At 38.2% G+C, this 22,899-nt stretch overlaps 1 protein-coding gene across 1 annotated transcript in view; it reads right to left on the bottom strand.

Moving 5' to 3' along the window:
- Window positions 1-21,681, bottom strand: part of LOC137640611 (uncharacterized) — a 45,712-nt gene extending 24,031 nt beyond the window's left edge. The window contains exons 1-3 of the mRNA XM_068373117.1: window positions 21,541-21,681; window positions 11,325-11,696; window positions 10,789-10,990 (exon numbers count right to left, since the gene is read on the bottom strand). Coding sequence (XP_068229218.1) covers window positions 10,789-10,990; window positions 11,325-11,695 — 573 coding nt within the window. The 5' untranslated portion in view covers window position 11,696; window positions 21,541-21,681. The remainder of the gene's footprint in view (window positions 1-10,788; window positions 10,991-11,324; window positions 11,697-21,540) is intronic.
- Between the last annotated feature and the right edge of the window lie 1,218 nt (window positions 21,682-22,899).

Below are 22,899 nucleotides of genomic sequence, written 5' to 3'. Positions count from 1 at the left end.
TTATTATTTTTTTTAATGTGCCTATTTGTGGCAGTAGAAGCTAGCGTGAGATTTGCTGTAGTCAGACAAGATCATAACAGGATGCATTTTGCATATCTCAGCAATGTAACATTTTTATGAAGCATAAACACAAAAACGAACTGTGTGAAAGAGTTGTATCACCACCGGATGCAGGTGTCTTCCTAGACTAATGCTGAGATAACTAGCTATACGATATCTGTGATATCGATATTTTAGCCAGTTCTTATCAATACTTCACCTGGAATGGTCATCCAACCAAACCAGCTATACTCCTGTGATGGATATGTTAACACTGTTGTTTTTAAAGAATAAACCATATTAAAGTTAACTGGATTGACTTTACTTCAAGACTCAACATCCCAACAAACATACTCAATGTGTGTTAATAACAGTAGCAAACTAATATATATATATCCACATATGTATAATGTGTATATATAATTTATATACATATATATATATATATATATATATATATATATATATATATATATATGTATATATATATATATATGTATATATATATATATATATATATATATATATATATATATATATATATATATATATATATATATATATATATATATATATATACATTTTTGGGCTCAAGCCATTTCGTCCTGATGGAAGGTTCCTTCAGTAGCTTCCTTTCGATATATATATAACTACTAAAATATTCCCAGAGAATCAAACTAAAGGTTTTCACAGAATTTTAACTTCTGGAGCGAGTATTCTAAGGGTTAACCTTATAGAATATCGTATATATCAACAGGGGACCCATGCATTAACACGTCACATGGCCATCTGCACCCCACCTAGCGTTTACGCTTCGAGGGGAAGATGTGGCGAGTGAATGTGGGAGGTAACTGGGGTGCCGTTCCAAAGATACTCTCCCTTCGTCATTGTTACGATACTCGCAGCTGCGTGACGTCATGTCCGCCTTCACCATTCCTCTCTTAGTAGCCATAACGACGTTTGTTTTGTTCCCAGTTATCGCTGTATTTTGTAGGCATCCTTCAAGATGTCTCAGCCTTCTGCTTCGCCTTCTTCTGGAAAGGAGGAGTATGTGAAATGCGAAATCCCCTTCTGCTCGGTCCGCCGCCCGGACTTTTACGGGCATGGTGCGTGTCGGACGCACGCCCCTTGTACTGCAAAGAAGGGCAACCTCAAATACTGGGATCCAGTCTCCTGCACAGTCTGCAAAGGCCTCCTCGAAGAGGGATTTGACAACCCCCCGTCCTTAGAAGCCAGGGACAGTGCTCGAGAGAAACTGCGCAGGTGGGTGCGCGGTTTCCAGAAAAACGCTGCCGCACCGTATCTCCCCAACGAGAAGATGAGGGCCATCCTTTTTACGAAAGCGTCGGCAGACTCTGTAATCTCCCAGGATCAGATCCCACTGGTTCAAGTGAACGTTGAACCGGACATCGAGACTACGCTTAGCAAGTGTAGTCTAGACGAGGTGGAGAAGATGTCGGACGTGTCCGACTACACCGAAAGGACCCTCATGGGCGAGGATCCGGAGGATGAAGAGGATCAGGTGGAATACCCTGATTCGGAGGGCGAGGCCGCCCCTCCACCTCCGGCAGCTCCTGTAGTGACCGAGGAACCAGTCCCCTCTACCTCCGCCGCACCGCAGCCTGTGCTGCCTGCCACCGAAGATGCCATCCGGGTATTGGTGGCCTTAATGGACGAGAGGCTTAGTAAGCATTCCGCCCAGATTACAAGTCGTTTCTTGGAATTGAGGCAACCGAAGAAGATCTCGGTTAAGGATCTTCCTTCCTGCTCGGGGTCTAACCCTTGGAGATACGCTGAGCATATGCCAATCCCAACTGACAAGATTTTCATAAACGACAAGCTTGGGTCTATCCTCCAGGAAGAAGTGGAATTCTTCCCGAACTTCGAAGCTTACCCGGACTGTTACGTCCGACTTAAGACCGAAACGGCCTCCAAGGAGGAGACTGGGCCTAAGAAGATGATCGTTTTTGATCACTCAAAGGCCCAAGCTTTACTGGCAGACTGCCTGAAGAGCCGCGGCTTCACCAACTCGAAAATGCCGGCTCTAAGCAAGAAGCACCCGTCCTTTCTTGCTCCCTCTTTCGCATCCTTCCCCTTCGTGGAAAAAGCCTTCCATGCAGTCATGAAGGCGGTGGAAGAAAAAAAACCCTGTCCTACCCTGGAGGAGTGTAGTCCACTCTCCCTCGCCCTTCCCCACGACGACAAGTTCTGGAAAGATATCCAATACACCTTCACGGTTGGGAAGCTGGACCATGACGTAGCCGGACATCAGTTTAACGAAGACCTCCCGAAATTGAACGACCACCATCTTCGTCGGGAGCAAGAGAGCAAGGAGAGACTGGCTGCCTCCCTGTCTCTCCAGATTCAGCTCGAGGTCATGGCTGGGGACGTTAGGGTCCCGGACCTCTATATGGTTCTGGCAAAAACCCACCTAGTGACCGAGATGAAGGACCTGTACAGCTTCATCAGGTCCCGAAGAACCTGCAGAGAGTTCGTGTTTGCCAACGCAGCAGTGAAACACAAACCCCGGAAACTTATCTCCTCCAACATCTGGGGTAAACATCTCTTTCCCTCTGGTGAAAGAGATCGTCGACAAGGCCGCCTCCGAGAATAGGAACCTTCTCAACAAATGGGGCATGTCGAGAAAGAGGAAATCCTCCCAGGACGAAGGCCCTCAGCCTAAGAGGAAATCTTCCAAATCCTCCAAACCAAGACCCCAGCAGCGTCAACAAAAACGCCAGTTTCCGGTTCCCGCTACTCCCCAAGTGGTCTCTCAACCGCAACAGACCTTTCAGTTGGTCCCCCAACCAGTGGTGTCACAATCACCGTCCTTTACCCATGCCTACGAGCGTCAGTCAACTACCTTTCGTCCGAGAGGTAGAGGCTCAGGTAAGAGACTCCTCGCGCCGCCCCTCCAGGGGCAGAGGAGGGAGGGGAGCTAGCAGCCGAGGTGGCAGGCCCTCGGGAAACCAGAAGCAATGAATTGCTTCCGGTGGGAGGAAGACTCCGCCTCTTTCAGGATCGCTGGACCTTCGATCCTTGGGCACACAGCATCATCAAGAAGGGACTAGGCTGGAGCTGGATGCAACCACTTCCAACCTTCCACCAATTCTTCCAGCCATCAACCTCCTCTTGGAAGAATATGTCCTAGAAATCTTGAACAAGAAGGTGATCAAGAGGGTAAAGTCCACCAGGTTCCAGGGAAGACTGTTTTGTGTTCCCAAGACGAACTCAGACAAACTCAGAGTCATTCTGGACTTGTCCCCCCTCAACAAGTTCATTGTGAACCACAAATTCAAGATGCTGACTCTTCAACAAATCAGAGCCCTACTGCCTCGCAAGGCCTACACGGTCTCAATAGACCTGGCGGATGCCTACTGATACATCCCAATGAACCACCACGCTTCCTCCTACCTAGGATTCTGGCTCAATCGAAGTAGCTACGCCTTCAGAGCCATGCCCTTCGGGCTCAACATGGCTCCGAGAATCTTCACCAAGCTAGCAGACACGATCGTCCACCAGCTACGCCTTCAGGGCGTACAATTGATGGCCTACCTCGACGACTGGCTAGTCTGGTCGCCTTCGCCAGAAAGGTGTTTGACAGCTTGCAGCAATGTAACCCAATTCCTGGAACATCTGGGTTTCAATATAAACACCAAGAAGTCTCGCCTCGCTCCAGTTTAGAAGTTCCAATGGTTAGGAATCCATTGGGACCTTCAGTCACACCGCCTTTCCATCCCATTAAAGAAAAGGAAAGAAATAATAGGGTCTGTCAGGAGACTTCTCAAATCCAAACGGATCTCAAGACAACAGCAAGAGCAAGTTCTCGGCTCACTACAGTTCGCCTCACTGACAAACCCAGTGCTTCGAGCACAGCTAAAGGATGCATCAGGAGTCTGCAGATGAAACGCATCCGTCGCTCAAAGAGACCTCAAGAGACCCCTATCACCTCCGTTGCTCAACATCCACACGGACGCTTCCCTAGAGGGTTGGGGGGGGGGGGGGGGCCACTCCCACCAGCGACAAGTTCAAGGAACATGGTCTCCCCTATTCAAGACGTTTCACATCAACATCTTGGAGGCCATGGTGGTTGTTCTCACCCTGAAGAAATTATCCCCGCGTCCTTCGATACACATCCATCTAACTCTGGACAGCTCAGTGGTAGTCAGATGTCTCAATTGTCAAGGCTCGAGATCGCCCCACCTAGCGGACAGGAAGAAGTGGCACCTATCTGCAGTTCACCTACAAGGATTCCGCAATGTGACGGCGGATGCTCTATCGAGGACAAACCGCATAGAGTCGGAATGGCCCCTAGACACAAGATCATTCTCCTTCATCTCTCGTCAAGTCCCAGAACTACAGATCAACCTCTTCGCGACGAGCAACAACAAGCAACTTCCTCGATATGTACCCCTTTTTGAGGACCCCAAAGCGGAAGCAGTGGACGCCATGTCCCTGGACTGGAACAGATGGTCCAAGATTTACCTGTTCCCTCCACCCAACCTTCTGCTGAAAGTTCTCTCCGAACTGAGAACCTTCAAAGGGACAGCAGCCCTAGTGGCTCCCAAGTGGCCCCGGAGCAACTGGTTCCCCCTAGTCCTGGAGCTACAGCCCAAGCTGATCCCCCTGCCGGGCCCAGTTCTCTCCTAACAGGTGCAGAAGTCGATTGTCTTCGCTTCATCAAAGAAAGTCAAGGACCTTCATCTCATGATTTTCTCTCCCTAGCCGTGAAGAAAAGGTTTGGGATCTCGAAGAAAAGTTTGGACTCCCTAGAGGAATACAAAACAGAGTCTACCAAAAGGCAATAAGAGTCATCCTGGAAGAAGTGGGTATCCTTCGTCAAGGCACAAAACCCTACGGAAATCTCCATAGATTTTTGCATGTCCTTCTTCATTCACCTTCATGGACAAGGCTTAGCAGCCAATACGATTTCTACCTGCAAATCGTGCTTGACTAGACCACTTCTGTACACCTTCCAAATAGATTTATTCAGCGAAATCTTCAATAAACTCCCGAGGGCGTGTGCTAGACTCCGTCCAGCACCTCCACCGAGACCAATCTCCTGGTCCCTGGATAAGGTGCTGTGCTCCATTTTGCCTCTAACTTGGACAACGACTCTTACCCTCTGAAAGACTTGACTCAGAAAGTGATCTTCCTTTTTGCTCTCGCCTCGGGAACCCGAGTCAGTGAAATAGTGGCATTATCAAGAGAAGAGGTCCAGATACAGTTCGCCGACACGGGGGAACTTACCCTCTTCCCTGACCCCACGTTTCTTGCTATAAATGAACTTCCCACCAAAAGATGGGGACCTTGGAGAATCTGCCCCCTGAAGGAAGATGTCTCTCTATGCCCTGTGGAGAGTCTTAAGGTCTATCTTCGAAGAACTTCTGACTTTGGTGGGAGACAGCTTTTCAAAGGAGAAACGTCGGGCAGCGACCTGTCACTAAAACAACTTAGAGCGAAAATCACCTACTTCCTTCGCAGGGCGGATCCTGACAGCACACCCGCAGGTCACGATCCCAGGAAAGTCGCCTCTTCCCTAAATTTCTTCCAAGGAATGGACTTCAAAAGCCTCCGATCCTTCACAGGCTGGAAGTCCCCCAGAGTGTTTTTCAAACTCTATTCGAAGCAGGTGCGAGAAGTGAAAAGATTCGCGGTGGCAGCAGGTAGTGTGATGAAACCGGCTGTTTAGTACTGCGTAGGACAGTGAGTTTTCTCGGGACTTTAACTAAAACGGGTGCCTGTGTTGACCCTAGTGCGTTACATAGTGATTTCAGTGGACACTTACTGTCACTAATGGACTGTCCTTTACCAAGGTGAAACGACATAGATTCGTACACGTGCCACATGTTCTCGGACATAAAGTGTATCTTCACTTAAAAGACTGACGTTCCTCAGGAACTAGTGATTACAGATATGGTTGTTTCTCTTTCAGATTCTGCACCACCAGCCTTTACCATTTCTATGTCTATTATTGTATTTTATTATTGTACAAAACTTTTCATATTTCCTTGCAAATTTCAAATAAAATATCTATTTTATTTACAACATGCGTCTCCTTCGCTCCTATTATTATATGAAAATACATTGCTGTTCGTGTTTTACTGAACCTTTTATAAATTATTATGATTAGTGTACCTACTATCTCTTATGTACTCACCTAATGGTATAAATTTTGTTCCTACACAAATACTTACCCTTCTATTCTGTCTGGAGACCGACACGATATCTTATCCAGGTGAGTCTTTCTTCGTCAGATTACTTCAAGATGTTCCTCTTGTCCTACTAGAACCTTCCTCGCCAGGGGGCGGGATGCCAGGTCATTGTAAAGCCTCTGGTAGTGACATTACACGGAGATGTCACGGTCTCTTGGTCACCAGACTACGGAACGTTTATTCGGAGTACCAGGCACTTAAATTGGAAGCAAACCCACGATACATTAATTCTCTGGTACACTTCCATCAGGACGACATGGCTTGAGCCCAAAAAACGGATTTTGAGCGAAGCGAAAAATCTGTTTTTGGGTGAGATGGCCATGTCGTCCTGATGGACCTGCCCAGCTGTTCCAGTTCAGCCTACTAGGCCCCTCCCTGCTGTACTGTATCGCGGAGGGCGGTTATAGCTAAAACGGAATGGTGAAGGCGGACGTGACGTCACGCAGCTGCGAGTATCGTAACAGTGACGAAGCGAGAGTATCTTTGGAACGGTACCCCAGTTACCTCCCACATTCACTCGCCACATCTTCCCCTCGAAGCGTAAACGCTAGGTGGGGTGCAGATGGCCATGTGACGTGTTAATATATGATATTCTATAAGGTTAACACTTAGAATACTCGCTCCAGAAGTTAGAATTCTGTGAAAACCTTTAGTTTAATTCTCTGGGAATATTCTAGTAGTTATATATATCCAAAGGAAGGTACTGAAGGAACCTTCCATCAGGATGACATGGCCATCTCACCCAAAAATAGATTTTTCGCTTCACTCAAAATCCATTATATATATATATATATATATATATATATATATATATATATATATATATATATATATATATATATACATATATATATATATATATATATAATATGAATATGGTCTAGTGTAGAGTAAATATTTTATTCGTATTTCATTTGTGTTATATAAGAGGTGTATAGCCGGCATGTAAGGTGAGCTCCTCTCATGTAGGTATAAGTAATTGCAAGTAAATTACGTAAAACTTTCATCGTTCATTTCATTGTATTTTTCTTTCGAGTCGGTATATAGATTTACGTTATTGTTAAGAATTAACTTTTTATTTCACGTCCTTTGCTATCAAGTCTTACGTAATCTCGATTAAGTGTGCTATACGAACCATACGAGATATGAACGAGGGCTTATGGAATTTTTTTATGGTATTGCATCATGTATGTGAGAGATTATACAAGTGATATATTTTTCACGTGTTTAGAAGGTTCTTGAAAAACCCAGTTAGTTTTTATTTTTTTTTTTTTATTTCGAGGAAGAAGGCTAGACAGTTGACTCGCTGGTGCGTTAGAAGGCCTCTTGATACATGATCGTTGGCAGCTTTAGAATCGCTAAAGCCAGCCCCCAAGCGTCTAGACACCTGACCTAGAAGAATTTAGGTATGCATTGCAGCAGAAAAGAACCAGCCTGTACTGTGAAAGAGTCAACATCCTCTTTCTCAAGTACCTCAAGTGCACGTACCCTTTAAAGTGAACAAGTCTTTACCCAAAATATATCGTGTGTAGTGTGTTCAATCGTTAGAGAAACTTTAAAGTCGATTCCAAATTTATTGAGTTTTTGTAAGTGCTGACATTATATAAATTTTTGTAACAGGTCCTGTAAGGTTTATGCGAAAATGTGAAGTGTAATTATTTTGGCTTCACTGTTTGATGATTACGTGTGAGCTAAAAACTTGTAAGTTTATCAGTTAAATTATGTAATTTCTATGAGTTTAATCATTCGAGTGTTAAAGATTAACCATTTTCATTGATTATCAAGATTAAATATTTGCGTAAAATATAATTTCCAGTGAAACAAGTAATTATATTATTTTCAGAGTGTAATATTCTCTTGTCTTAGTCCAACAATTTGTTCAGATTTAATATTTCCAGTCAAGTGATCATATAATTTTAATAGGTATTATTTTCTTGTAGTATAGGTTTTAATTCAGATTTAATATTTCAAGTAATTTATTTTGGGGGTAAATTCTTTCAAAGTGTTGTAATTTTTAAGGAATATATTTATTTTTTGTAAAGTGTGTATCATTTCGACCACCAGTGTTTCTTACAGAACTCTCGTATCCCTGTTTAAGAATCGAAGTAAGAGGTTGTTTTGAATAGTTCCTTATAATAATTACCCAGTTTTGTTTTGAGTGTACTTAAGAGACCTTTTGATATTCAGTTTTACATATATTGCTGAGTGGGAGTTATATAATTTTCTCAGAGTTCAGGTATTATTCAAGTGTAACAGTGTTATTCATGTAAAAACAAAGTGGTGAGTTTAGAACTCAGGAGGCTGTGTAACTTGCCAGCGGTAATATATAATATATATTTTTGGTGCCCAGATCCGGGACCAGTATATATAAAAAAATAAATAAATAAATATATATATATATATATATATATATATATATATATATCTGTGTGTATATGTATATTCATATATACATACATCTATATATATATATATATATATATATATATATATATATATATATATATACTGTGTATATATATATATATATATATATATATATATATATATATATATAATACTATGGTCCCGTGTCTGGGAACGAAAATGTATTGTTATATATAATACCGCTGGCAAACTACACAACCTCTTGAGTTCCAAACTCACCTGTTTGTTTTTACTTTATATCTGTTACACCTGAAAATATTAATACTTGAGCTCTGATACAACGATGCAACTCCAAGACAGCATTATATAAAAACACTGAAATATTAAATCTGAATAAAACCTCATACTAAGACAAAAGAAATAATTACACTCAAATGCTTAAACTGTTAAAGGATTTACATAAAGTAACTGATAAACTCATTAACTTCACGTATTTTCTAAAATCTCACTGGGCCAGTTATAAAGATTTACTCAATGCCAACACTCACCATAACACAATTAATTTAAAATTACCTTTCACGTCTTTTGTATCGTTTTAACAAACAATTTACCTTGGGGTACAAAATCACTTTGGGGAGGACACACTATAGGTACTAGAGAGAGAGAGAGGGATGCACTTTGCCTCGTTCACAGGACAGGCTGGGTTTCTGCTGCTATTCATCCTTGGGGGCGCATATTTGACTTGATTACTTTTAGAATATTCTAATAGATTATCCTTGTTACTTGGGGCCAGCTCCTAGTGACACCAGAGTTACCAACTATCACATATCAAACAGGAGAATCAACCTCGCTATACGGCAACTCTCATTCAGCTGACTCCACCCACCTTTGTCCTCGGAAATAAAAGAAGATAAAATCTAACATTGGAGTTTTCGAGAACCTTCCAAAAATGTAGCAAATATAAGTATTGTGTATTTTCTCACAAACAATACGTCATAAAAATATAAAAAAAAATTTACATCAGCCCTTGTTCATATCTTGTATGGATCACAAGGCCCTCTTAAACAGAGTGCGTAAGATTTCGTAACCAAATACGTGAAATAAAAAGTTAATTCTTAAATATAACGTAAATTTACATATACTGACTTGAATGAAGAATAAAAATAAATTAACGACAAAAGTCTTACGTAATTTACATACCTAACTTATACCTACATGAGAGGAATTCACCTTGGGACCTGGCTATCCTCTTAAATGCACATATGAAATACATAGGTATGTACATGAATTAATTATTCATTCTAAACTAAACTAACTTCGTAAGAATATATATATATATATATATATATATATATATATATATATATATATATATATATATATATATATATATAAATTCAGAAACATTATGTTTAGATTTAAAAACTCCGTGGCAGAATGAAGCACTAGTTGAATCCTGTTGGGGTCTTCTACTTCACAGAGGTCGTCAAGAGTGCGAACATGTTTTAAAACTATTATTAAACATGATGAAAAAAACCATGTTTTAGATGTTCAGGTGTCCATTATCAAACCCTAATGAGATATGAGCACCATCCACACAGGTGATTGTGTTAAATTCTTCCATTATGTCTCACCTTTTGAAGCTCATCTCTACCGTTTGTTTTTTTAATTTTCCCACCCACACACTCATACACGTACACACACACATCAATAACAATAACAAATGCAATTCTTGTCAGAGGTTTGGCCAATTTTCATCATCACGCTGGCTAGTGCTGATGGTGGATGGTGGGAGATTTTCGTCTGATTGTTGATAGCAAACCAACCTAGTATGGGTGGCCTGACTAGTACAGTTTTGCTGATCATGGCAATACGCAAACTCTTTCACCATGTTAAAGTAATCCCGTTCTGTAAGGATATATATATATATATATATATATATATATATATATATATATATATATATATATATATATATATATATATACGTGTGTGTGTGTGTGGTGTGTGTGTGTGTCCAAAATTCTAAGGCTAAATGAAAACCCCGTAAGTGAAAGGGAACTTGAAAACAAGCAAGAATCAGGGGAAAAATGTTTTCTTATGACCTCTCTTTGAAGCGCCATTCCACCATGGATACATTTTTCAATTCTACCAGGAAACTTCTTACCTTTTTCATCCTAACTTTTTCGACCAAAATGCGGTCATTGCTTATTCGTCTCATAAACCTTGTAAAGATACCCCTGATATGAGAATCTCCCACCATGACCAGATGCACATTTGGTCGTTCTGATATTTCCACGGCATTCTTTGCTGATCGTTTACGATATGAGGACCCAGGATTTTTCCAATAGTTGTTGATGCTTTCATTCCTATAAAGAAAAAGTTTATGAAATATATCTTATTATAATTATCATTATTATTATCATTATCATTATTATTATTATTATTATTATTTGTTTAGATAAAACCCTAATTGGAAAAGCAAGATGCCGTAAGCCTGAAGGGCCCTGACAAAGAAAATAGCTCAGTGAGGAAAGGATATAAGGAAACAGCTGGAATAGGTTTCTGCATGCAATATTGATAATCATATCTAAACATGTCTGGGAAGGTAAAGATGATAAAGGAAATCATTTTATAGAAGAAAATCAATAAAAAATATGGTGATCACGAAAATGACATACCATTCGGTATAGAAATAATCACCTGATCGCCTCCGACAGATTCGTGAAACATTTCAAAATGTCATCGAACGAGTAGTTGATAAACCGGTGGGTTGAGTCAGTACAGGTAAATCTTGCTCTTAAATCTTCGTAAATGTAACATTCTTGATTGAGAAACGGATGCTGGTATTGTGAGGACGTCTTCTCATGTGAAGGTGAAGAGCCAGCAGAGGAAGTTTCCTCACCAACAACCTGTGCAGGAGGAACAGATTTAAAAATGGCCCTAGGAAAGCCCATTTTAAATTCTGTGTTAGCGAACAGCCATAGCGTAGTGACACACAAACAAGCCACTGGAAACAGCGCTATGTATTGCCACCGACTTAATTGTCTCATACGACGTTCCACCATTTCCATCCTGAAAATGAAAAGGTACAAATGATTTTATCTTTAAAAAAAGTAGGGTTATTTTATTATACCGTTCATTCAGTACAAAATACAGATGATCTTGACCGAATACCTACTGTCTTGCGAGTAACTTGCAGAAATATCTTTGATAAAAATATCTTTGAATTTATTTGTTCTTTTCAAAAGTACAAACAGGAAAGAATAACAATTTTACCCAGTTTAATCACTAGAACCTCTCTCTCTCTCTCTCTCTCTCTCTCTCTCTCTCTCTCTCTCTCTCTCTCTCTCTCTCTCTCTCTCTCTCTCTCTCTCATCATTTGGATGCAAGATGCCAATAAACATACAGAAAGATTTAGAGGAATAATGTAAAGATTTTAAGATCATTCGCTGTTATAATCTAACAAAAGGTATTCCAGTAACTGACTCACCAAAAGGTCATACTTGCATCAGATAAGCAGATATATCCTTTTGAATTTGGCACATATTAATATGGATAACCTTCACGTTTAAAGTATGTTGTATATTGCATGACTTTCTCAAGAACTAAATGTTCTACTTCTTAATTCACTATAATTTGGGTAATTCGAACAATATATACCTCTTTGTACTAACAAGAAAATCAGACACACCCACATGCACGCCCACACATACACACACACATATATATATATATATATATATATATATATATATATATATATATATATATATACACACACACACACACACACACATATATATATATATATATATATATATATATATATATATATATATATATATATATATTCTAGCCACAAATGCAGACCGAGAAAAATTTTCTTTTTTTTATATTTCTGCATGGGCAATAATTTGAAGCTCAACACTTCCGATTGATATTTATCGTAGAAAACTTTCCAAGATAAAATGCAGCTACTATAATGACCGTGAACTACACCCCAGGTTAACTGAATCCTGTCGCCGACTACCTTTCCAGAAAGACACTGGTTGCTTTCCACCTGGGAATGGATTACAGTGCCATAACAGAAGCCCAACGAAAGAACCCGGAATACCAAACCTGCAGGACATCCTGCACATTTCTCAATTATGAAGACGTCACCTCCGATGACTCCGCCACCCGCTTTTGTGACGTCGGTAATGGTAGGTCACTCCCTTGGATACCTGCCTCCATGCATTGATAGGTGTTTCAATTGATCCATGGCTTCTCGCACCCATCGTACTAATCTACTGCAGAGCTACTGAAGTCAAAGTTCATATAGCATGACATTAACAAAATGGGTCATTGTCAAAAGTGCATTGACACATGAAGTCGTCATAAGGACACCATTACCTTTTCATAGTCTTCAATCGCTTCACTCGTTATCCTGAAACAACATTCGCCTCAAGCACTGCTGTCTTACTTTCCAGATGGATAGCAAAACTTGGCATCACAGACCATAATACTTCCAACGTGTGTACCGCCTTCACCTGTCAGTTGTTGACATCATTAGGGAATCTTCTTTTATCACTTCACATAAGACTACTGCTTAAACCCAGCAGCCAACATAATAGTGGAACGTTTCCATCGTGTCCTCAAAGCAGCTTTGATGTCCCGCTGCAACAACTCATGCTGGTTTTTACAACTATAGAATTTTTTCGCGTTACGAAGTATAGCGAAAAATAATTGTCCTAACGACATGTAAGCAGATCTTAGTGTCTTTTTGCTTAAGTTCAGTTGTTATGTAGGTTGTGGCCAATGAGAATTTAGTGTTGGGTGAAACGTATTCGATGTTTGAAGAGCTATTTAGCAAGTGGTCACTTTCTAGCGCACGCTAGCCCGAGCAAGTCGAATTTATTAGCCAGGACGCCAGGCAGGGTCATATACAGCTTCAGATGTGAATAGTGTTTTCACGCTAGCAATCAGAATGCTGAAACCGTTTAAAGAAGTGATGGACAATCTATTATCCGATTTCCAGCAGAATATTCACAAGTATCCGCACCTCATTAAAGTATGATGGAAAACCATTTGAATGAGCATCGCGTTATTTTGAGGAAACTGATACGAAAATGTTAGCATTAGATGCGATTGTTTATCAAACTGGAGGACAAGGAACATCTAAAATTGCTGCAGAAACGAGTTAGTACGCAAAGAGCAGCATCGCCGAAAGTGTCAAGCTAGTTAAAGATCGAGGGAAAGTGTGGATTCATATCAACTTTGATGGAAGAGGTCTAGAGCTCAATAAAGGCCAAGAGTTGACATTGGAGCCGGAAATGTACCAAGAAAGACGTCGAAAAGATAAGTGAAAATATAGCTGTTTTTATTTTGTATACTTAGCAAGGAAATTGGAACGCTGTGTTTATTTCATTTTGTTGTTTTTAATCGACTGTTGGTTGTTGTTATTCACAATACATTAACAGAATTAGATTGGGTCCGGTAAGATAGTCCTTGACGTCTAAAAGGGCAATCACAAAATTCCATTTCAAAACCGTTACTGTGGTTGTTGGATTGGGTAACAATAGGTCAGAAAGGGACGAATCAGAATTTATTAAAAGAGAATGGGTGACACTGGTATCAGAGAAACTAAGAAATAATTCCTTTGACGGTGACCAAGAATGGAAATGGTAAGCAAAGGCTGGTTTTTTATTACAAACTTTTTAAGGATTTAATCAGTCTACAGTCTGCTTATCGCATAGAAATCTATTAAAACGTTGCCAATATCTTTCTCATTGGGGGAAATTTTAAAAAGCTTTTATAATGGATTATCTTTAGATATTTTTGTAAGCGGCGGTACATCTTTACTAAAGTTCTTAAGTCTGTTAGATATTGGAGATCTAAGGAAGTGAAGATTGAAGTATTTTTAGATGATGGCATAGCTGCGGATGGTTGTTTTGAAGGGGCATTGGATGCTAGTTATTTACTTTAAAAGCTTCAAGATTTGGATTTATTTACAAGAAAGTATAATTGGTTTTCAGACTCTAAATTGTATTTGGAAAGGTTCACAGTGGACGAATACTGAAGGCAAATTTCGTAACTACAGTATTAGGATAAACTGTCGTTAAAGACCTTGTTTAGATGCCAAACCTTCTGAATTAACAAAAACGTTTTTTAACGAATATCTTTTGGACAATTGTCTGTTGTATAATTTCCACGAAATTTGTCGTGAGAGGTATTGTAAAAATGAAACCGGTAAAGTATTTCTGTAATTTTACATATTGAGCAAAGCTAGTTGGGAACTTAATGGAGAAATATCAGATGCTCTACTTGAGATCACGTTTTGACGCAGAAATTCATTCTTTTTATTTTGGTCGTTACTTTAACTATATACTTGCATCAGACTTATTTAACCTATTACTTCATTGTGATGCCTAAGATGTAGGCAGTTTATCACTATATTGTGACGCTTAAGATGTAGGCAGTTTACCACTATATTGTGACGCCTAAGGTGTAGGCAGTTTATCACTATATTGTGACGCCTAAGGTGTAGGCAGTTTATCACTATATTGTGACGCCTAAGATGTAGGTACTTTATCACTATATTGTGACGCCTCAGATGTAAGCAGCTTAGCACTATATTGTGATGCCTCAGATGTAGGCAGTTTAGCACAATATTGTAACGCCTCAGATGTAGGCAGTTTATCACTATATTGTGACGCCTAAGATGTAGGCAGATTATTACTATATCGTGACGCATGAGATGTAGGCAATTTATCACATTACGAAGCCTCGGATGTAGGCAATCTTATCAATATATTGCGACGCCTCATAGGAAATTTACCGCTATATTGCGGCGCTTCAGACACAGGAAATTTAACGCTATATTGTGACTCCTCAGATTTAAGTTATATTGTGACGCCTCTGGTGTTGGGATATTTATAAGTTGTGACACCTCAGTAGTAGGTTTGGAGTAATTTTGAAGTTTTTAGCGATGAATACAGCGACTTTGTTTTTTATCATGAAAAGTGTGGTTGGAAACTGGACAGCAAATGAATCTTAAAAATTAAACATGAAGGAGCAGGAGGCAGTCGACAGAATTATGTACAGTACTTTGACAATGTTTGAACGTTGTTCCAGATAACAAAAATTTTTCAATTTTAATGCAAGTAGGTAGCAAAAAGCCAGATTTAGAAATCATAGAAAACCAAAGAATTTGAACTTGTACTGAATACACTGTTCAGGTCATCAATGTATGTTAGCCCAGAAAGAGTACAAAAGAGCGGATTTGTTGAAGTGTTGTCAACTAACATGGATGAATGGTCAATTCTTGCTTACATTTTTCAGTGTTATGGACTTGTGAGAGTTATTCATTCTTTCGACTGTTTTGCCACTTTTAAAAATATGTTGAGGTTTTTAATCTCTAATATTGGTGTCCCGGTACAGAGGGAATTGATGTTTTAACTTGAGGTTTGGTGTTCTATACCAAAGGTTATTAATAAAATGGAGGTAAAAATTCTTCACTTAAGTAGAATATTCCAGAGTGAAAGTCCTCTCCATCTTGACTTTTGATATTATCGAGGGAAACTTTATTGTTGAACTTTGAGTGTTTATGTAACAAAAGGTTTATTACACACGGCAAAGATGAAAAAAAAAAAGGGAAATTTTTCGCTGAAATTTAACTTTGATATAGAAGGTAAAGTTTTTTGATATTACAAGCATATATGTACAATGTTTTATTTTTGGCATCTGCTTTCCAGGATCGTGAATGCAATGAAAGGCCAGCAGTCGTCTTTGACGGTGGGATCTAATTTGGACAGGAAATTGGGGGACCTCAGTTGTCATGGGCATCTTCTATCATCGATGAATGACAGCACCGACAAGGCCTACAAACTTGTCTTTCAACAAAGAGAAACTTAAAATAATGGTCACGAGCAAAGCGAAATGCCATTGTATGTTGCTTTATTTATCACGCTTTTATTAGATTCCGGTGCTTTAGTAATCTCCAGTGATCAAGCCATTTATGCCATAACGCGCATGCATGAAAAGAGGGGTTACATAGATGCAACGGAAAATTCACTTGTTAAATCTTTGCAAGCACCTGTGAAACATTAAGCTGGTAGATCGGTGCATACAAAGGATCTTTTTGATAATCAGGTGTTGCAGAATCTGCGCGGTTTATATTTTCCTATATTGAAAAACTTCTTTATTATTTTGATAGATCATTAAAGTTTTCTTATCTGAGATTTGGGGAATTAAGTTTATTGTAATTTGAAGATTTCTTAGTTGAACAGAAAAAAATGAAAAATCACCAATACTGTGAAGTTTTTGATATTGGAAGTTGTCACAAATGCTTTTCCATATTTGATGTATTTTGCATGATACAGAGGAAGCTGGAATGATTTTGTCCTTTGATCGATTTATCTTTAAGAAGATTTTTAAAAGCTCCTGTAATGTAACCAAACAGAATTTTTTTTAAAACTGTGGCTACAAGATCAAACATTGCAAACGATAACGTCAATGATAGGTGTCTTCATAGACATGATTGTTGGTAGTCTGTTTCAAGTAAACATGTTGGTCAAAGGCCTCAAAAAGAGGTTAAATGTGTAAATCATTCAATCGGAACATTTATTTCTTTCTCTCCATTTCTTTCCTTCTCTCCCTTTCTTTGGTATTATCTAGGATCAACCGGCACGGTGCGCTATAATGCAATTTAATGTTTTATTATGTTTATACCTGTAGAGGATGCGAAGTGAAGTGAGGACTGGAATTTTTTCGCTCTACGAAGTATAGCGAAAAATAATTGTCCTAACGACATGTAAGCAGATCTTAAGTGTCTTGTTACAAGTTCAGTTGTTATGTAGGCAGTGGCCAATGAGAATTTAGTGTTGGGTGAAACGTACTCGATTTTTGAAGAGGTATTTAGCAAGTGGTCACTTTCTAGCGCACGCTAGCCCGAGCAAGTCGAATTTATTATTAATATTATTATCATTATTATTTATTAGTAGTACAAGAGTGAGGTCCCACCACTCAAATTTGGCTTACTCTGCATTATTGCCGTGGATACACAAGCTTCCATAGTTTTTTCAAAACTTGAGATTTTGTTTTTTATCTATGGTTTTTCCTGGGCGGCAGAGGAGGCTTATATGTTAATTTGAAAGTTTGTTCATTTTGTTTTAAATATGCAATGCTATATCAGTACAGAAGTTTGTAGAAGTTATTAGAATATGTGATGTTACATCTATATTGTTTTCTAAAAGTATGATTCATTGGAGAAATAAACCTGGCGTCAACCGGCACGGTGCGCTGTAATGCAATTTAATGTTTTATTATGTTTATACCTGTAGAGAATGCGAATTGAAGTGAGGACCCTTGGGTTTTCCTCGGATTGAAGACCACTCACAAGGACACCATGGATGTGTCAGCTGATGGAATGGTACACTTAGATTCAAAAGTCCGCCGACACTCAAGGGGAATCGTTCGTCAGAGGTCTCTAGTGTTGCCATGACAAAACAAGGAAAGAGTTGGTCTTCTTACTACCTTCAAGGAAATGGGCGGAGACTTGTCCAACCTCAGCGAACGCTTAAAAATATTACAAATCGAGTTGCCATATTTCATTCTGTGGTATCATTTGTCCCTCGAGTGTTCACTACAAATACATAAAACACACACACACACACACACACTCACACACAGACATATATATATATATATATATATATATATATATATATATATATATATATATATATTTTCATTATACTTTTGAGGAGCCCAGTAGACACTTTCAATGGATGGGTAGGTGGCTGGGGGGGGGGGGGGCCGCTAGGTAGGGGGGGGGGATTACTCCTCCCCCGGGCAGTCCGACACTGAAGAATTTGAGGAAACAAGGAAGTCATTTGTATTTTAGAGGTTGTGTAAAGAGGTTAAAAAATTCTTGATACAACTTGTAAAATATTGCATCATTGCCTCAATCTAATTTGATAACCGTTAATGTTCCATGAAATATTGCTAACCTAATTCATAATTAGTTCATTTTTAGTAGCTAGTAACAACCGAATAAAGAGCCTTTGTTGTTCTAAGGTTGATTAATTACCAAAGTTAACTATTAACTTTGCATAATAAATAATCTGTGATGGAAACAGTAAATACTGATGACTGCATAGCACTTTGAATACAATCAGAATTTAGTTTATTGAATCGAAAAGGAATTGTATTGCGGTAAATTAAACCAATATTACATTCTAGCAAAACCTTTGAGAAATTTGCTTTATTGATAAATCATATATAAAAGTCTCTTGTCCTCAGAACGACATAATTTTCCGAGATTTTGTAATGAAAGTAAGAAATACTAATTTTCCCGTAATAGATTTTTATCTTCAGAAAATTACGTAGCTTGATTACGCTGACACCTAATAATCGTGATTCAAATAGGCGAAAGTCTCCATGATCAAGCTCTTATTTGTGTTCCTTTCATTCATTCTTTATTCATTCATTTATTAAATATCCTCGGTATTTTTAAGATAAATGACCTTCTTTGCCAGTATTCGTCTTAGGCCGTCAATTTTAGTTCCTAGTGTCTCACTATACCTCCACATAAGCAATTTCTCCTGAGCGGCCGCAAGAAACACCTTCACTTGACCATTCCAACCTGGAACCTTTCGAAATATGTGTGAAGCCAAAACGAGATATTCCTTGGCTGGATTAAAAAATAAGGCATTTAGAGCACTATTTCACTCACATTTTTTATGTAATTTCAATCATATCCCTTTATAATTATTCCAGCTAACGAAAATATCTTGGTTGATTTTAAAACAAACGGGCAAATTATCCTACAGAGTACTTTCGTAATGAGCATATTAATTGCAAAACTTGTGGTATTTGGAGGACTACAGAACATAATGATCTATAGTAACTAAATAGTATAACTTCGAGCCGAACAAATGTTGGTATAAGGATTCTTTCTAACGAATCCTTCAAACACTCATAAGACAACGACTCTCTAATTAAAGCTATTATTGTTCCAAAATCTACCGTTATGTTGATGAGCATTTAAGTCCAACAAAATAATCCCGTTATCTTTGCTCGGTGATAACTATCTCCAATTGTGCCATAGAGCCTCAGTAATTATCAATCGAATTAAAGCTCTTGTAATGAAAATTGAATTAGCAACAGCAAAGATTTTACTGTATATATTTAAAATTTTAGTTTAAATGTCAATGCAAACCGTTCTTAGCCACAAACACGGGCCGAAAAGGGAAGGTAAAAAATTTGATGAATAAAGGGCAAGTGGGTTGCGAACTAAAGACTGAGAAGGCACATCCCCTTGAATCTGAATGACTTGGGAGATATTTTTCAGTAAAGTATCCTTATGTATTCCAAAATGTTCCTATCTATGAATATCTAAAGGCCTATGAAAGTCTTTAGCAATCAATTTAGCATTCTAAAACTAAGTTTTTGGAAGCAAAATACAATCATTTTTATTGGAAACATTGCAATATCAAGCGAAAATTTCTCCTGATATGCATGAATGTCTAAAAATCAATTTATATGGTGACCAATTAATGCATTCACTACTGTAATCTCTCTCTCTCTCTCTCTCTCTCTCTCTCTCTCTCTCTCTCTCTCTCTCTCTCTCTCTCTCTCTCTCTCTCTCTCTGTGAATGTCCTCAAGGCTCGTATAACTCATTTATGGCGTTATTATGAATACTTTACAGCATCGAGCCATAAATGAAACTGGAACAAGACTAATGTCGGATCTCCGAACAATATAATGTAGCTGTTAACGGAAGGAATTGTTAAGTTATGCCACTCCATTAATTTCTACATGCTTTTTCAGATTCTAGATTTATATTTATATATATATATATATATATATATATATATATATATATATATATATATATATATATATAATGTGTGTGTGTTTTGTGTATTTGTATTGGATAGTTGAGATGTCAAATGACACCACAGCATAAAATATGGCAACAAGATTTGTAATATTTTCCAGCGTTCGCTGAGCTTGGACAACGCTCCGCCTATCTCTTAAGAAGTAGTTAGAAATGCAACTCTTTGTTTGTTTTGTCATGGTAACACTAGAGACCTCTGACGAGAGATTCTCCCTGAGTGTCGGCGGACTTTTGAATCTAAGTGTACCTGGTGACAAGTTGGTCGTTCTTGCTGAATATTTTCCGTTTGCTATCTCCTCTGATGATCTTCAGCATCTATTTTACATTTTGGAAAAAAATTGATTCCCTGCAGTCAGTGTTACTTGCTTCCAGCAAAGCAACGCATACTAAAAGACCTACACACCACAATACATGTCTTTATAAATACCAACGGTCGCAAACTACCATTTGCTCCCCATACACCGGCCAATCCTTGTCAGTCGTTGTGCCCCAAAAGCTTTCCTCATAAAATTCGCGGAAAAGAGGATTGGATTACCATTGATCACCTACAGCCTTTGTATCTACACTGTAGGACAGGTCGCCTTCTTTCCCATACAAGGCTGCATCAGGGGAGCTATATAATGCAACATGCAACCCACATACAAAGAAAGATTACTCCTCTTTTTCTTCCACTCAGCACACATAGTAACATGGAAGTCTATACAGACAAACGTAAAAAATACAAATTCTAATGCAAAGTTTTTGCAAACTGAATTGCACAAATATTGCACAGTACGAAGAAAATGTCATCAAAATTCAAGATTAGCGGTATATTTTGAATTTGTAAAAGTTAAATGAAAAATACAAATCCTGCTAAAAATTGCACAAAAACGAAGTGTAGACGAAGGGATGTATGGCGTCACATTTTGCTACGTTGTAAACTGCCGGTTTCATCTTGCTCTGCTGAATTCAATGATTTAGTCAAGATATTCATGATTGGTATATGGTGTCGCAAGATCAAAAATGGAATAATGTGGAATAGTTAACCAACTTACTGCAGACGATGGTTAAGCACCGTGATGTCACAAAGCACACTGGTGGGAGGAAAGGAACGGCAACAAAATACGTGTGTTGACTTCCGCCAAACCTGTGAAACTAACTCGCAAGTGTTTTATCCACTAGAACACTCGTCCTACCTTCACCTCACCACACCTTAGGTGTTCAGATTGATATATCTTAGTTACACAAGGTAGTAGACTTTCGTGACGATATTTATATACAATCAAACAATGATGAATAGTTCCCATTTAATTTTCGGTCGTCTTTATTAACATGTCTACTCCTCAAGTGACTTTGAACAGCCACTTGATCATCAGTTTTAAAGGAAGACGTTTCAGGCCCTTTTTCGTGGAAATTCCTTGAATACTGCTGAATTTATTTCGATAGAGGATTACAAACTGCTAAGCAGCAAAGAGTCAAGGAAAGCATTAGAGGCCACAAGGAATAACTGATTGGAAAATCACATGTTTAAGGAAATAATTTTGAGAGTTTGTCCTATGGGGAAAATATGATATTAGTTTTTACTTTTGCAAGTCTAATTGCTAACATCACTTTCAGCCCTCTTCTTATTCTCCTGACCTGTCATATAGGAAACTGAAAATTCATCTATATATATATATATATATATATATATATATATATATATATATATATATATATATAATATATATATATATATATATATATATATATATATATATATATATATATATATATATATATATATATATTATGTATATATACATATATTCATATATAAGTATATATATGTATATATATATATATATATATATATATATATATATATATATATATATATATATTTATATATGTTGCAAGAAGACAGTTTCCTGTTTGTTGGGTGGTCCTCTTCGCTTGAATACTATAACTGGAAGTGTTGATTGGAGATGCTCCTAGTGGTAGTCTTGTTGTCCTGGGATATGGAATTGTTATGAGACTTAAGCTAGGCTATAAATACTATTGGGAATATAAGAGTGGAGAGGGTACCCCTTGAAAATTATGTGACGCTGCAAATTCACACACTGCAACATTACATTATGGAATGTAGTTCTTTGGCAGAATTTAGGAATCTTGATGATAATTTTGAACAAATGGTGTGTTTTTCATTAACAATAATTTGTACAAGAATATTGCAAATAAATTTAGAAAAAACTGATATAAGGTACTAAAATTGAGAAGTTACTATATTACTTTTTATTTGTATAATGTTTAGTGTTTGCTGCAGTAATATGGAATTTGAAATGGAAGTGGTTGTTCTCTGTACATTAGATAATAGTTCTCCTTTTATGTGAAAACGGGCTAAAATGGATTTCATGTAAAAAAAGTTATGGTTA

The sequence above is a fragment of the Palaemon carinicauda genome, chromosome 5 (assembly GCF_036898095.1).
Source record: "Palaemon carinicauda isolate YSFRI2023 chromosome 5, ASM3689809v2, whole genome shotgun sequence".
In the NCBI taxonomy this organism is placed as follows: domain Eukaryota; kingdom Metazoa; phylum Arthropoda; class Malacostraca; order Decapoda; family Palaemonidae; genus Palaemon; species Palaemon carinicauda.
Note: the sequence above shows the minus strand (reverse complement) of the source record. Positions and strands in the feature narration are given on the sequence as shown.